Genomic DNA, 14,845 nt, shown 5'->3' with positions numbered 1-14,845 from the left:
ATACAGCCACGCCTTTACGCAGGATCTTTAATAACATACTAATTGCATCACAAATGGCACTTTTGCCTATGTAGGGCACTATATAGGGAATAGGGTTCCAGTTGGGATGAAGAAGAAATCTGTGTCCTAGTGATAACTACACATGGCTCTCCCTCAATGGGCCCTAATGCTTTCCCAGTGTGCTATCTTCTCTTAAAAGCAGCCAGATCAGAGACACTTATATTACCTAACAGTCCATTTAGGTATTCTGGAAACTAGATTAAACATAGCTCACTTCTAAGAATGATGCTGCACTGTCGTGACAGTCCAGTCTAGTTCATCTTCAAACGAATTCAGAACATTTTGCAATAGCGTACTAAATTGTTGAAAATTTATATTAGCCTTGGGCAATTGACGTAGGTGGGTTTACTGCCATAGAGAGTGTATGCAGGCGGACAGTCAGTGATATAAAGGACATTTAGCCTATATCGTGCATTAGAGTTTAGTAACCATGTTATGAGTGTGGGTGAAGTATACTGAAAGAAACCCAACACAATCAGCAGCAAAGCCGAGGCTCTACCTGTTGGCATCACTCAACAGGTCCAGCATACAATTATAACTGACCTGACCATGGCCAGAACATACTGTCCTTTCCTTTGACTGTTGATGGTCTGGTCAAACATCTGTGCCAAGCATCCTTCTACCACCTTCAGACCATCGCTAGTCTAAGTCTGTCTGGCTTATTGCCTAATAAGTCTGAAACAGAGCACCGTATCCATGCTTGTTGTCTTAATGCCGTACATTCATAACAGCATCGCTAAAAAAAAGCATTCAGCATACACATGCCTGAAAATATTTATTGAAAAAATTATTTTAGATACATTCTTAGTAAAGCTTAAGTGAGGCCTCAAACAAATTTGTCAAATCCTCCTCAGTGTGTTCTCTAGGAGACAGCTTTGTCACCCTCTCCTGAAAGAAAAAACCAGTTGCATGGTCAGTGAAAAACACAGGAACCACCATATAAAGACGTATTCTTGTATGAAAACCAACACAAGCACAAATGTCTCCTTGGGAATGTATATAATTCATTTATAATAACAATTAATCAGAGTTTGACAGTAGAACATGTCCTGAACGTGTAAGTGTGAGCTACCTGTGGTATTGTTCCTCGGACTAGGTCAGGTATGTCGTTCTTGGTGTAGCCGATGGCGCTTAGGCCGTCGTCCACCTTCAGGTCATAGAGGAACTGTCTCAGGGTGTCAGCCAGGAGCAGCCCAGCGTCGGCCCGCTTGGTGTTCTTCACGTGTCCCCCTGAGAAGATCAATAGAACCAGATATATCTACATAAAGAAAGAACATTTGAGCAATATTTTTGATCAGTGTACTGTATAGGGAATTGGGTAATTCCTGTGGGAAGGGTGGCTCTTACCAAGTATCTCTGCAGCCTCCAGGTGGCGGTCTGGACACATACTGGCAGTGAAGGCAAAAACAGCAGGCGAGGTTAGCACTACTGACAGGCCATGAGGCTGTGGCATCAAAGAAAAACACAGAACAGAAAACCAACAATGAAATATGCGTATAATGACGGGTTTTAAGCAGGTAGACAAATTCTAATATTTCTTTTAAACTAAATTAAGCCCAATCCAATCAACTATGAAAACAAATCTTATCAAAAGACATGCAAAACCAATCAGAATTGGGCTGACAGTGTAAACACCTCCATTCTCCTAACTGTGGGAAAAAATATATTTCTTTAATTAAAAATATCTAATAAGGTTTCATAGAAGACACATTAAACAAAAAAAAGTCATAGGTTGCTTTGTACTGCTGCTAAAAATAGAGAACAAGGACACAACGAGTGTTACCACAACAGGGTGTTCCACATTATAGCCCTTAGCCATGTAGGTTTTCACATTTCCAGCAATAGGATAAGACATGCCGTGGCTAAAGAAGAAGAAAAAATCATATCAGTCACATCAATCACAGCATACACTAAAACTATTAACATGAGGACACGGAAGAGCACAGCTGCAACCAAACGTGATGCACGACGAACCCTTCACCATAAGTGTACACCAGCATTTCCGAACCCGATCCCGGCAAACACACTGGCAAGATGCATACTGGACCGGGCCTCTACATCGTCAGCATTGTTCACTGCCCTTAAAGAGAGGAAAAACAAACCTGGTGAAATGTCATTAAACCTGCGACTCCAGGGACGATAAGAAGAACAGCGCAACTGCAGAACTGGCGTGTTCAGCTGCGGAAAGCAAGCGCAACCTTCATCGAGTGAGCGTTTACCGTTTCATGTACTTGGCCACTATATTAAGAGCATGCCTGGACCAGACATCGCTGATGGGGTTACTGCCCTGGTATGCGGGCCGGCTCATGGGGTTGGGAGGGCAGGGGCTGCGCATGTTGTAGGGCAGAGCAGTGTAGGACTCCAGGGCGTGGCTGCGCAGAACGGGAACACAGAATACAGACTGAATTTCACATTTTATTTTCCTATGGTGTCAGTCAGTCTGGCCTTGCAAGGACAAGGGGCAATTTGATGACACACTGAGAAACACTAGAGTGGGAAAAGATTCTACACAGGTCACTGAAAAATGTTGGTAGAGTGGGGCATGTTGAGTTAGATTTTGAGAGTTAGAGCACACTGAAAATCCACATTATAAAAAGGCCTTAGGAAAGCATCAGATTATGCTAACTCAATCTCAAAGCCACATGTGGCACGTACCCAGAAATACAAGTTTTAAGTACATACCATAGCACATCAAAACCGCTGTTCGCAGCCACCCTCTCAGGCATATGAAGAGTGTGAAGAGGATCCACTATTCCAAGGGTTGGCTTAATAGCTCGGTTAGCAATGCCTGAACCATAAAAAAACATGACACGCAAGACATGTTGAGCCATTTAATGAAACATTCAAACACAGAAACATAAGTGAATGTGAGGCCAGAAATCTAACTAATGTGAAAGATATCTAGCATTGCACTGACAGTGTTTATCCTATTTACACAAGGTAATGGCAAACACCATGTTTCCTCCCCTTGAATCCTTGGGGATTCCACTTCCACAATGTTGTGTCATGTGATGCAAGTTCCTCCCAAGCTTGACCTCCAGTGTCCACCCAGACCACAATGTTAAGGCCAGCATCGTATGTATGTATGTATGTATGTATGTATGTATGTATGTATGTATGTATGTATGTATGTATGTATGTATGTATGTATGTATGTATGTATGTATGTATGTATGTATGTATGTATGTATGTATGTATGTATGTATGTATGTGTGTGTGTGTGTGTATGTATATTATATACAGTGGAGAGAACAAGTATTTGATACACTGCCGATATTTCAGGTTTTCCCACTTACAAAGCATGTAGAAGTCTGTCATTTTTATCATAGGTACTCTTCAGCTGTGAGTGACGGAATCTAAAACAAAAACCTAGAAAATCCCATTTTATGATTTTTAAGTATTTAATTAGCATTTTATTGCATGACATAAGTATTTGATAAATCAGAAAAGCAGAACTTAATATTTGGTACAGAAACCTTTGTTTACAATTACAAAGATCATACGTTTCCTGTAGTTCTTGACCAGGTTTGCTCACACTGCAGCAGGGATTTTGGCCCACTCCTCCATACAGACCTTCTCCAGATCCTTCAGGTTTCGAGGCTGTCACTGGGCAATACGGACTTTCAGCTTCCTCCAAAGATTTTCTATTGGGTTCAGGTCTGGAGACTGGCTAGGCTACTCCAGGACCTTGAGATGCTTCTTACGGAGCCACTCCTTAGTTGCCCTGGCTGTGTGTTTTGGGTCGTTGTCATGCTGGAAGACCAAGCCACCACCCATCTTCAATGCTCTTACTGAGGAAAGGAGGTTGTTGGCCAAGATCTCACGATACATGGCCCCATTCATCCTCCCCTCAATATGGTGCAGTCGTCCTATCTCCTATGCAGAAAAGCATCCCCAAAGAATGATGTTTCCACCTCCATGCTTCACGGTTGGGATGGTGTTCTTGGGGTTGTACTCATCCTTCTTCTTCCTCCAAACACGGCGAGTGGAGTTTAGACCAAAAAGCTCTATTTTTGTCTCATGAGACTACATGACCTTCTCCCATTCCTCCTCTGGGTCATCCAGATGATCATTGGCAATCTTCAGACGGGCCTGGACTTGAACACGGCGACCTTGCGTGCACTGCAGGATTTTAAGTAATGACGGTGTAGTGTGTTACTAATGGTTTTCGTTGAGACTGTGGTCCCAGCTCTCTTCAGGTGTAGTTCTGGGCTGATCCCTCACCTTCCTCATGATCATTGATGCCCCACGAGGTGAGATTTTGCATGGAACCCCAGACAGAGGGAGACTGACTGTCGTCTTGAACTTCTTCCATTTTCTAATAATTGCGTCAACAGTTTTTGCCTTCTCACCAAGCTGCTTGCCTATTGTGATTTTCTGGATTTTTATTTTAGATTCCATCTCTCACAGTTGAAGTGTACCTATGATAAATTACAAACCTCTACATGCTTTGTAAGTAGGAAAACCTGCAAAATTGGCAGTGTATCAAATACCTGTTCTCCCCACTGTACATACATAAAAAATATGGGGTTGATCGGTGTGTGTGTGTATACACATACACACACAAACTTTATCCCACTCCTGGCACTAAAAGTCAAGTAGCTCAGCTTTGTTTGATGGCTTGAGACCATCCATCTTCCTCTTGATCAAGAGGTTTTCAAAGGGGTTCAGGTCTGGAGATTGGGCTGGCCATGACAGGGTCTTGATCTGGTGGTCCTCCATCCACACCTTGATTGACCTGGCTGTGTGGCATGGAGCATTGTCCTGCTTGAAAAAACAATTCTCAGAGTTGGGGAACATTGTCAGAGCAGAAGGAAGCAGGTGTTCTTCCAGGATAATCGTATACTTTGCTTGATTCGTGCATCCTTCACAAAGACAAATCTGCCTGATTCCAGCCTTGGTGAGGCATCCCCAGATCATCACCGATCCTCCACCAAATTTCACAGTGGCTGAGAGACTGTGGTTTGTAGGCCTCTCCAGGTCTCTGTCTAACCATTAGACGACCAGGTGTTGGACAAAGCAGAAAATTTGACTCGTCAGAGATTATCTTACTCCTTTCCTCTACGGTCCAATCCTTATGGTCTTTCGCAAACTTCATCCTCGCTTTTCTTTGCTTCTCAGTGATTACGTTTTTTTTTCTAGCTTTGCACGACTTCAGCCCTGCCCCTAGGAGCCTGTTTCAAACTGTCCTCGCAGTGCTCTTCACCCCAGCTGCTGTTTTCTATTCTTTTTGTAGGTCACTTGATGTCAACCTATGGTTATTTAGTGACATTCGAATGAGTTGACAGTCATCTGGGTCAGTGGACAGTCATTTTTGCCCTCTGCGTTTTAACTGGTCCTATTGCAAGAGGATAGTGATTACCACAGCAGTGGTTTTTATACTTTTCCTCATTAAATTAGATTTGGTTCGGGTAATCACCTAATCAGTACCTCATTAAGTAAAATGAGGTGAGCTTGTATTGGAATTTAAGAGACACTGGAATGGAATGGCTGCCATACATTTAGAGATGCTGATTTAAGAATTTTTTCCAGAGCTGTATATACATTGGCACTGAAGGATGTCATAACATTATACAGTTCTAACTATACAATTATGTTTATATGTATATATACACATACATACACATACATATATACATACACATACAGGTCATATAATTAGAATATAATCAAAAAGTTGATTTATTTCAGTAATTCCCTTCAAAAAGTGAAACTTGTATAATGTATACATTCATTCCACAAAGACTGATATATTTCAATTGTTTATTTCTTTTAATTTTGATTATTATAACTGACAACTAATGAAAACCCCAAATTCAGTATCTCAGAAAATTTGAATATTGTGAAAAGGTTCAATATTGAAGACACCTGGTGCCACACTCTAATCAGCTAATTAACTCTAAACACCTGCAAAGGCCTTTAAATGGTCTCTCAGTTTAGTTCTGTAGGCTACGCAATCATGGGGAAGACAGCTGTCCAAAAGACGACCATTGACACATTGAACAAGGAGGGCAAGACACAAAAGGTCATTGCTAAAGAGGCTGGCTGTTCACAGAGCTCTGGGTCCAAGCACATTAATAGAGAAGCGAAGGGAAGGAAAAGATGTACAAGCAATAGGGATAACCTATTGGGTATTCCAAAATCTGCAGTAGTCTGATGATTTGCTCCACAATCAACATTGTCAAAATGTTGCAGAAACCCCGGCACGCGAATGCACGTTTGCAATCGTGAACACCTGCATGGAAATAAGATTTATCCGCGCGAATGTAACCAGCTATTATTATGGCAACCAGTGATGGATATTTCAAAACACAAATGAAAGAAATAAACTGTGATTATAAACCTGCACTCTTAGCTTAAAGTAAATCAGGTCAGCAGCTAATGATAACCAATGAAAAAATTTTCAGAGATGCAAAGCAAGCAGAATCACATGGACTACCTCTATTGGACAGAGTTGGTGTGGCCACGTCAAATGCAAACAATCATCCTTTGGCAGAGTGCTTCCCAACACACCTTTTCTCCTCAAATGTCATGGTAAATTCCATATAATGTTTTATCTTGAAGGCAGCACCATGTTACAGCTATCTAACAAATAGTTGCCACATTTATTCAACAATTCCTGTAAAAGTTATTCGGTGCAACTCGGCCTGGCTGTGTTATTCGGTGCATTTGACAAATAAACCTTGGAACTTGAAAAAGATATAACACCAGGTAGGCCAATTATATATAATTGTTCTGAGAACTATGCGTTGAGTAGATATACTCTGTTTTTAACACCCATCCAACCAACCAAAACCCGAGAAATTTTAACTAGCGCTTCCTCCGTCACCAAACTGGTTATACGCGACCACCTTTGCATGATGATCTCACACACACACACACACACACACAGCTGAGGCGCACAATTTATATTTTGGTTCAAATCAGTGTCCTTAGCCCTGGCTCTCAAACTGACCATAAATAATAATAATAAAAAATAGCCCCTGATCTATTCATCTATAATTCCGATTGCGCATTATGACAATCTAGACGTGTGGACCGCTAGTGTGTACATTGTCATTTTCCGCGGGTACATTCAAAACCTTAGACTTCCTGTCCCGGGCAGGGCTGGGGGTGGGGCTAAGCCCCGAATGTTGTGATCCTAGCAACGCCTCTGGCTCAAATAACAATGTTTTTATAACATTCAATAATAAACTCAAACATGCACTGTGTCATAATTATTACGCGCATCTATTCTTTTTCAATTGAAGTAATCCAAAGTAACCTTTTTTCCCCCAAAAGAGTCTGTTAATCCTATACAATATTTTAGTTGGTAACGTAAAAGATTTAATATACTGTTATGTAATCTGTTACTCCCCAACTCTGATTAGGCTTCTCACTGAATGTAAAAAATCTTTGTCGCCAAATGCTATTACAAATGGAACAGATGCACTATCCCTAACGTTACCTAGGTGACTTTCAAATGTAATTGCTTGAGCTACCAGACCAGAACAAAGCTGGAAGTCAAGTTTTTTCCTTAGTTTTAGCTATTATATATTTATCTTGAATGTCACATGTCCAATTACTACAAGTCCAAGTCAAGTATTAAGTCCTTTGAACAGATCGAACAAGCCACAAGTCAATTTATTGGTGACTTCAGTGCGATTTCAGTCCAAGTCTGCGACTTCAGTCACCAACTCTGATATGTATACACACATACACCCCAATCAGCCATAACATTATGACCACCTGCCGAATATTGAGTAGGTCCCCCTTTTGCCGCCAAAACAGCCCTGACCTGTCTAGACTCCACTAGACCTATAAAGGTGTGATGTGGTATCTGGCACCAAGACGTTAACTGCAGATCCTTTAAGTCCTGTAAGTTGCTAGGTGGGGCCTCCATGGATCAGACTTGTTTGTCCAGCACATCCCACAGATGCTGGATTGGATTAAGATCTGGGGAATTTGGAGGCCAAGTAAACACCTTGAACTCGTTGTTGTGTTCTTCAAACCATTCCTGAACCATTTTTGCTTTGTGGCGGGGCGTATTATCCTGCTGAAAGAGGCCAATGTCATCAGGGATACCGTTGCCTTGAAAGAGTGCACTTGAACTGCAACAATTCTCAAGTAGGTGGTACGTGTCAAAGTAACATCCACATGAATGGCAGGACCCAAGGTTTCCCAGCAAAACATTGTCCAAAGCATCACACTACCTCCGCCGACATGCCTCCTTCCCATACTGCATCCTGGTGCCATGTGTTCTTCAGGTAAGCGACGCACACGGCCATCCACGTGATGTAAAAGGAAACATGATTCATCAGACCAGGACACTTTTTCATTGTTCCGTGGTCTGGTTCTGATGCTCACATGCCAATTGTAGGCGCTTTCGATAGTTGTACAGGGGTCAGCCGGTTCACCGCTTTTCCTTCCTTGGACCACTTTTGATAGGTACTGACCACTGCAGACCGGGAACACCCCACAAGGGCTGCAGTTTTGGAGATGCTCTGACCCAATCGTCTAGTCATCACAATTTTGCCATTGTCCAATTCGCTCAGATCCTTATACTTGCCCATTTTTCCTGCTTCAAACACATCAACTTTGAGGACAGTGTTATTCACTCATACACACACACACACACACACACACACACACCCACACCCACACAGAGTACTTGTTCATACACAACCCTTGTTTTTTAACGTACCAGTCTTTGCCTTCAGTTTTTCATAGTCGAAGATAGCAACACCTGTCGTCTCACTGCCAGTCCCTGCTGTTGTGGGAACTTAGGAGAAAGATGGCAATGTGATGTGAGAAACCTGTGCACATTTTCAGACATCTTCAACTGCTGCGGTGCCCTCCACTAATATTGAGTAAAACTGGCTGTGAAAATATTTGATTTGCTGTTTATCCTGGGCTGTCAATGTTTTGGCACATATTAAAAAAAAAGAAATTATATTATTCATTTTTTCTTTCAATTTTTTTTTACTTTGACTAAAGTTTAGGTTTTTGTTAATATGTTGAATGAAACATCAAGAGGATAAACAGGTAAAAAAAAGTTCACTTTTGTTTTTTATGGCATGGACTAGGGACAGTCATATCAAAATCAGGTGTGCACAACCATCCACAAAAACAATCAAATATTTACCAGGGTCAAAAGTTTGTAAACCTTTTTGCCTCAACCCAGTAATCTTAACCAGTGCGTGTAGTGTGAAGAAACAGAGAAATACAACCCTTTATTAATACCTGCTATTAGGGGCTTGAGAGCACCAATTACAGGCTTTCCCTTTCCTATGGGCGCATTGACAAAGTCTAGGAAATCTGCCTCAGGATGGCTGGCATACAGGTTGGCAGCTTTACAGGTGTCCATCACTGAGCCTCCTCCCACGGCAACATAAACATCAAACGTTTCTTTCTTGGCAAAAGCAATTGCGTCCTTGAAGCTTTAAAGAGTAGAAATTTGATTAGAAAACCACTGAGGTATAAAAACGGTCTGTGTCCCAAATGGTATCCTATTCCCTCATAGAGCACTACTTTCACACAGTGCCCTTATCGGGTAGAATACCAGTCAGAAGTAGAGCACTAAAAGAGACACATAACGTAATTTACAATGCTCACCTACCTGGAATCTGTTGGTTCCACACGCACATTGTCATAAACTTTGTAGTTTACCCCATTCTTAATCAGGGATTCCAACACAGCTTTGACAGGAGGGAGCTGAGACAGGTTATTGTCCGTCATAAGACACACATTTTGGGCTCCCATATTTTGAAGATCCTGAAATAAAAAAATCGAAATTTGTTACATCTTTGGTAATCTTGGTGAGGTTATCAATGTTAATGTTAAAAGCATCATTGTGAGTATTTACATTGTATGTTTATTTTCTCATGAACCCAACACAACACCATACCATTGAGTTGCTAATCTTATCAGGAACAGTATCATGTAGAGAAATAGTAGACATTTATTTACCATACCAATTTCTTGTGTGACACCCTCTCCATATCTAATGTTTGAGCTGGCCATCTGAAATGTAAAACAAAAAATATGGACATTGGCCAAAGCAGAATACTATTTACTACTTCTCACTAATTAGATGTATTAGAAACATTACTGCTAATTACTTATTTAAAAATATAAAATATATTTTCTCAATAATATTAATTGCAGTACTTACAAACCACAGAAAACTTAAAAGCCTTTTGAACAGCTTTTATGCTAAGCCAGTTTGATTAAGGTAGGCTTTGGTTGAATGAATGATACTGATCTTGTACATGGATGGCTGCCTCTGGGGCTTATTTACCATTATGCAAAGCCTCTGGGGGTCACGTCAATAAAGTACACATTTGGTTAAATATTCACCTCAAATGCATAGTCAGTCTTTCTTCCACAGTCATGTCCTGAAGCTAAAGAACAAATATTACAACTTTAAAACAACCATGTTATGACAGGGTAAAAAACACTGTTTGGCCAACTTTCTATTCAAACTATTTAGCACCCATTTATAAAACCACCTTTGTCTAATCAGATGAGCTTTTGTACATGACGGTGTTAACTTAATATTCGCCTAATTAACTATACGTTTGTTCTAATAAAAAGTTATTTCAACCTACCTCGATAGAATTTATGGGAATGGGCAGGACAACTGCACCTGTAAATGGGGAGGTAAAACACCCGCATTTTCATACAGGTCGTACTAACAATGTTAAACATGGCAGTGCAAGGTCCTGTTCCCTTCAACGCTACACTGACACCTAGGCTACTACAGTAACAAGCGATGTAAATTATTTCATGCCCTAATAAGTTTTTCAATCACATTTGTATGAATCTTACATTATGCATCATGGTTATTAACTTACGCTGCTTTTTCAAGTTGCCTGAGCAAATGTACTACCCTATCGCGTCTTGCCATGTTGTCCAAGTGTTTTACTTTCTGCCTTTTGGGTTTGCTTTGGACTTCGGAAAAGGGTATAAGTCCAGACATTGAACAAGCAAACGAGCGCCTCTCACAGCACAGCATGTGAACAGATATAGAACAGGGGTCATGTAGCTGTTTAACAACATTTCAATTCGAATCTTATTTTCTTTTCCTGGAATATGCGCTGAAAGATATTTGCGACGCAAATAAAATATGATGCTAAGATGCTGCATGAAAGAGAGTTCATTAAAAATTAGGATAGGCAAATGTTCAATAGCAAGTTAAGCTGATAGCTTATAGGAAAATGGCGATACACTTCACTGTACGTTGACCATTCACTAAAAAGAAAAAGTAATAGAAAAAAAAAACTTTAATCTTTACTTTAATCTTTACTAAAGCCCCTGTAAAATTACTGCGGTCAACCTAGCCGACTCTTGAAAATGCTCGGTCAAATTAGCCGCTCGGGAAAATACCATAGTATTCTTGAAAGCGCTCTGATGCTAAACCAAAGAAAGTATAAATCAATATTTTCACCTCATTTGTGTTCAATCAGATGTCCTCTATAGGCACAACAAATACAGAGACATCACTTTGGAGTAATAAACATTTCTAATAAATCTCTATAGAGATGTTTATAATGCTACACTAAGAGTAAAACTAATGACTCCACTTTATCCACTGTTAATGAATCCACTTGTCACAAGCAGTGGTGTAGTGCAGTGTTGCATGGACAAGGAACCAGGTGCAGGCAGGGGCAGTCGGTGTAGACACTTTAATTTATAAGAAATAAACAAAACACCAAGCACAAAACACACAAAGCAAAGGGCTGACTAAAGCAGCAAAAACGACAATAAGAAATGACACAACTACTTACAAATACCGGCAACACACACGGCATCCAAACACGACAAGAACAATGAGCCACAATGTGGGGAGCAGAGGGGAAACATATATACACATACAAACGATTCAAATTGGGACCTGGTGTGAAGGATTGAAAACATGTGACAGTCCGGGATGTGTTCGTGAGAATATGGGAACTTGTGAAAATATGGCACGGTGGCGCTGCTGCTCACCGCACCATGACACCACTTTATTTCTGTTAAGGAAAGGCTCCTTTATTCATACACAACATAAAGAGAATTTCTAAGGTAGCATTTTGAGGAATGTACATTAAATTTGAAGCTACATTACAGCTTCAATTCCCATAATTAGTTAACCATCCCACTTGATTTTAGTTAAGGTAGGTCCCCTTTGTGTGTCCACCACCTAAAGAACAATTTTACTGTAGCATTTTGGAGAAACTGAAAGGTACAGTGAGGGACAAAAATATTTGATCCCCTGCTGATTTTGTACGTTTGCCCACTGACAAAGAAATTATCAGTCTATACATTTAATGGTAGGTTTATTTGAACAGTGAAAGACAGAATAACAACAACAAAAATCCAGAAAAACACATTTTATAAATTGATTTGCATTTTATTTAGTGAAATAAGTATTGATTTATTAATTATGGGATTTGAGCGTTTACTGTTGCTTTTAATTATGGGATTTGAGCGTTTACTGTTGCTTTTAATGTAGCAGCATTCAAGTTGCCATGGACATGCATTAAATGTGAATTTTACACAAAATGCTACAGTGAAATTGCTTTATATGTGGTGCACGTACAGAGGGTATCTGCCTTAACTCAAATCAAGTAGAATCATCAAGTAATTATGGGCATTGAGCCTGTAATGTAGCTTTAAGTGTAGCAGCAGTCAAGTCACCACAGAACTGCATTATACCTTTCAATGTGAATTTCTCCAAGATGCTACAGTAAAATTGCTCTACAGGTGGTGTACACAGAGGAGACATCTTAACTCAAATTAAGTCGAATCATTAACTAATTATGGGATTTGACCGTTTACTGTAGCTTTAAATGTAGCAGCATTCACGTCTCCTTAGAGACACCATATAACTTTCAATGTAAATGTATCCAAAATGCTACAGTAAAATGTCTTTATATGTGGTGTACACATTGAGTGGATGTACCTTAACAAAAATCAATAAGAATATTTTACTAATTATGGGAATTGAGGCTGTAATGTGGCAATAAGTGTGGCAGCACCAACATCTCCATAGAGATGCAATATACCTTTCAATTTCTCCAAAATGCTACAGTAAAATTGCTCTTTATATGGTGGACACAGAGAGGACATACCTTAACTCAAATCAAGCGGGATCTTTTACTAATTATGGGAATTGAGGCGATAATGTGGCTTTAAGGGTGAAAGTCCCAACGTCTCCATTGAGATGCACTATGCTTTTAAATGTGAATTCCTCCTAAATGCTACAGTAAAATTGCTCTTTGTGTGATCTACAGATTGAGGGGATATAACCATTTGAGATAAGGTAACTAATTATGGGAATTGAGGCTGTAATGTGACATTAAGTGTGACAGCAGCAACGTCTCCATAGAGATGCAATACACCTTTAAATCTCTTCAAAATGCTACAGTAAAATTGCTCTTTATGTGGTGAACACAAAGAGCAATTTTACTCAAGAGCAATTCGACTCAAGTGGAATCGTTAACAAATGATGGGAATTTAGGCTGTATCAGATGTATAAAAACTAAAACAAGGTCTTACTACATCGTATCTTCAGAAATGTTTATTGCTTTAATGTATCTTGAAATAATACAAATGTAACCGATAGAGCAAGACAGGTATGTCTCGCGACACAGGCTGATTTTCAGAGAGCTTTCACGAATACTGTGGTATAGATGCGCATATATTTTTTCAGAGCGGCTAGTTTTACCGAGTATTTTCAAGAGTCGTTTAGGTTGACCGCAGTGCCATGCACACAGGCACCGGCGCCCGGACGAAGTAACTGCGGGGGCATTTAAAAATGGAGAGGGGGCTAATATATTTTTTGCTATTTTTCTATAGTGTATTTAACACGACGCATACGATAACACCAGCGTGATCAGGCTAGAGTGGTCCCTGAAGCGTACCATTACTGGTCAGACCGCGCTTATTTACTGTATTTCCTCATTGTCATTGTTTGAATTTCTACACTATGATATTAACGAGGTAGCAAGCGTTCAAATCGGGACAAGAATTGTTACTTATGTACCAACAGGCAGCCAATACTAGCATTCATATTTTTCTAAAATAAATATAATACCTCCGGATCATACACCTCCGGATATACCTCTGGATAATTATTTACATTTGCTTGTCTTCCAGACAGATTTTCCATACTGGGATAACTGATTTGGCCCTCCCAAATATATCACTGTAAACATAACTATGCAATTTAAATTATATTGATAAAACAATGAAAACACTTGATTATAGCCCGCTGATTAACACTTAATAACGCGTTTTTAAGTTTGAAAAGATTGCGACCATTCGGTCCATTCCTCAGCAGTGGCACATCATGCAGGTACTATACATACAGTGCGTGTTTGGGAATCTGAGGGGAGTGTGTCGTTGGTGGTTGACTTTCAGTAATTACTTCAAACAAAGGCTATTTTAGACATTTCTTTACCACTACCGCTCAATACAATAGGACACATTTATAATTGTCACCAATTTTAATTTTCGCTACATTGATTTACAGGTCACACTTTGTTTGCTAGCGGTGAGCTGATGTTTGCTAGCTAGCTGCAGTAGCATTTACCAGTGTTTGCAGCTGTTTGAATTCGAGTCAATGAGAAGCTTGCAATTCATGTAGTTTTCCTTACCAAGCAAGGTGACAGTGTTCGTGTCAACGGGCCGAAAGGCACTCAATGCATGTAGCTGACTTGGGGTTGATCCAGTCCGTTTTTTATGTTGGTAGGGTTCACACACACACAACAATAGCGAGCAAACCGATGGCGCAAACTAAAACAGTATTACCTTTTGAAG

At 40.1% G+C, this 14,845-nt stretch overlaps 1 protein-coding gene across 1 annotated transcript; it reads right to left on the bottom strand.

Annotated features, from left to right (window-relative positions):
- Window positions 1-818: 818 nt before the first annotated feature.
- Window positions 819-11,005, bottom strand: adhfe1 (alcohol dehydrogenase iron containing 1). Its single transcript, XM_013139263.3, has 14 exons — window positions 10,897-11,005; window positions 10,651-10,688; window positions 10,400-10,443; window positions 10,010-10,063; window positions 9,660-9,814; window positions 9,284-9,480; window positions 8,745-8,822; window positions 2,743-2,848; window positions 2,280-2,432; window positions 2,042-2,140; window positions 1,844-1,922; window positions 1,408-1,504; window positions 1,133-1,290; window positions 819-948 (listed from the first exon to the last, which is right to left on the bottom strand). The coding sequence occupies exons 1-14, from the start codon at window positions 10,947-10,949 to the stop codon at window positions 865-867; spliced, it is 1,395 nt and encodes a 464-aa protein (XP_012994717.2). The 5' UTR covers window positions 10,950-11,005; the 3' UTR covers window positions 819-864.
- Between the last annotated feature and the right edge of the window lie 3,840 nt (window positions 11,006-14,845).

Source organism: Esox lucius, chromosome 3 (assembly GCF_011004845.1).
Source record: "Esox lucius isolate fEsoLuc1 chromosome 3, fEsoLuc1.pri, whole genome shotgun sequence".
In the NCBI taxonomy this organism is placed as follows: Eukaryota; Metazoa; Chordata; class Actinopteri; order Esociformes; family Esocidae; genus Esox; species Esox lucius.
Note: the sequence above shows the minus strand (reverse complement) of the source record. Positions and strands in the feature narration are given on the sequence as shown.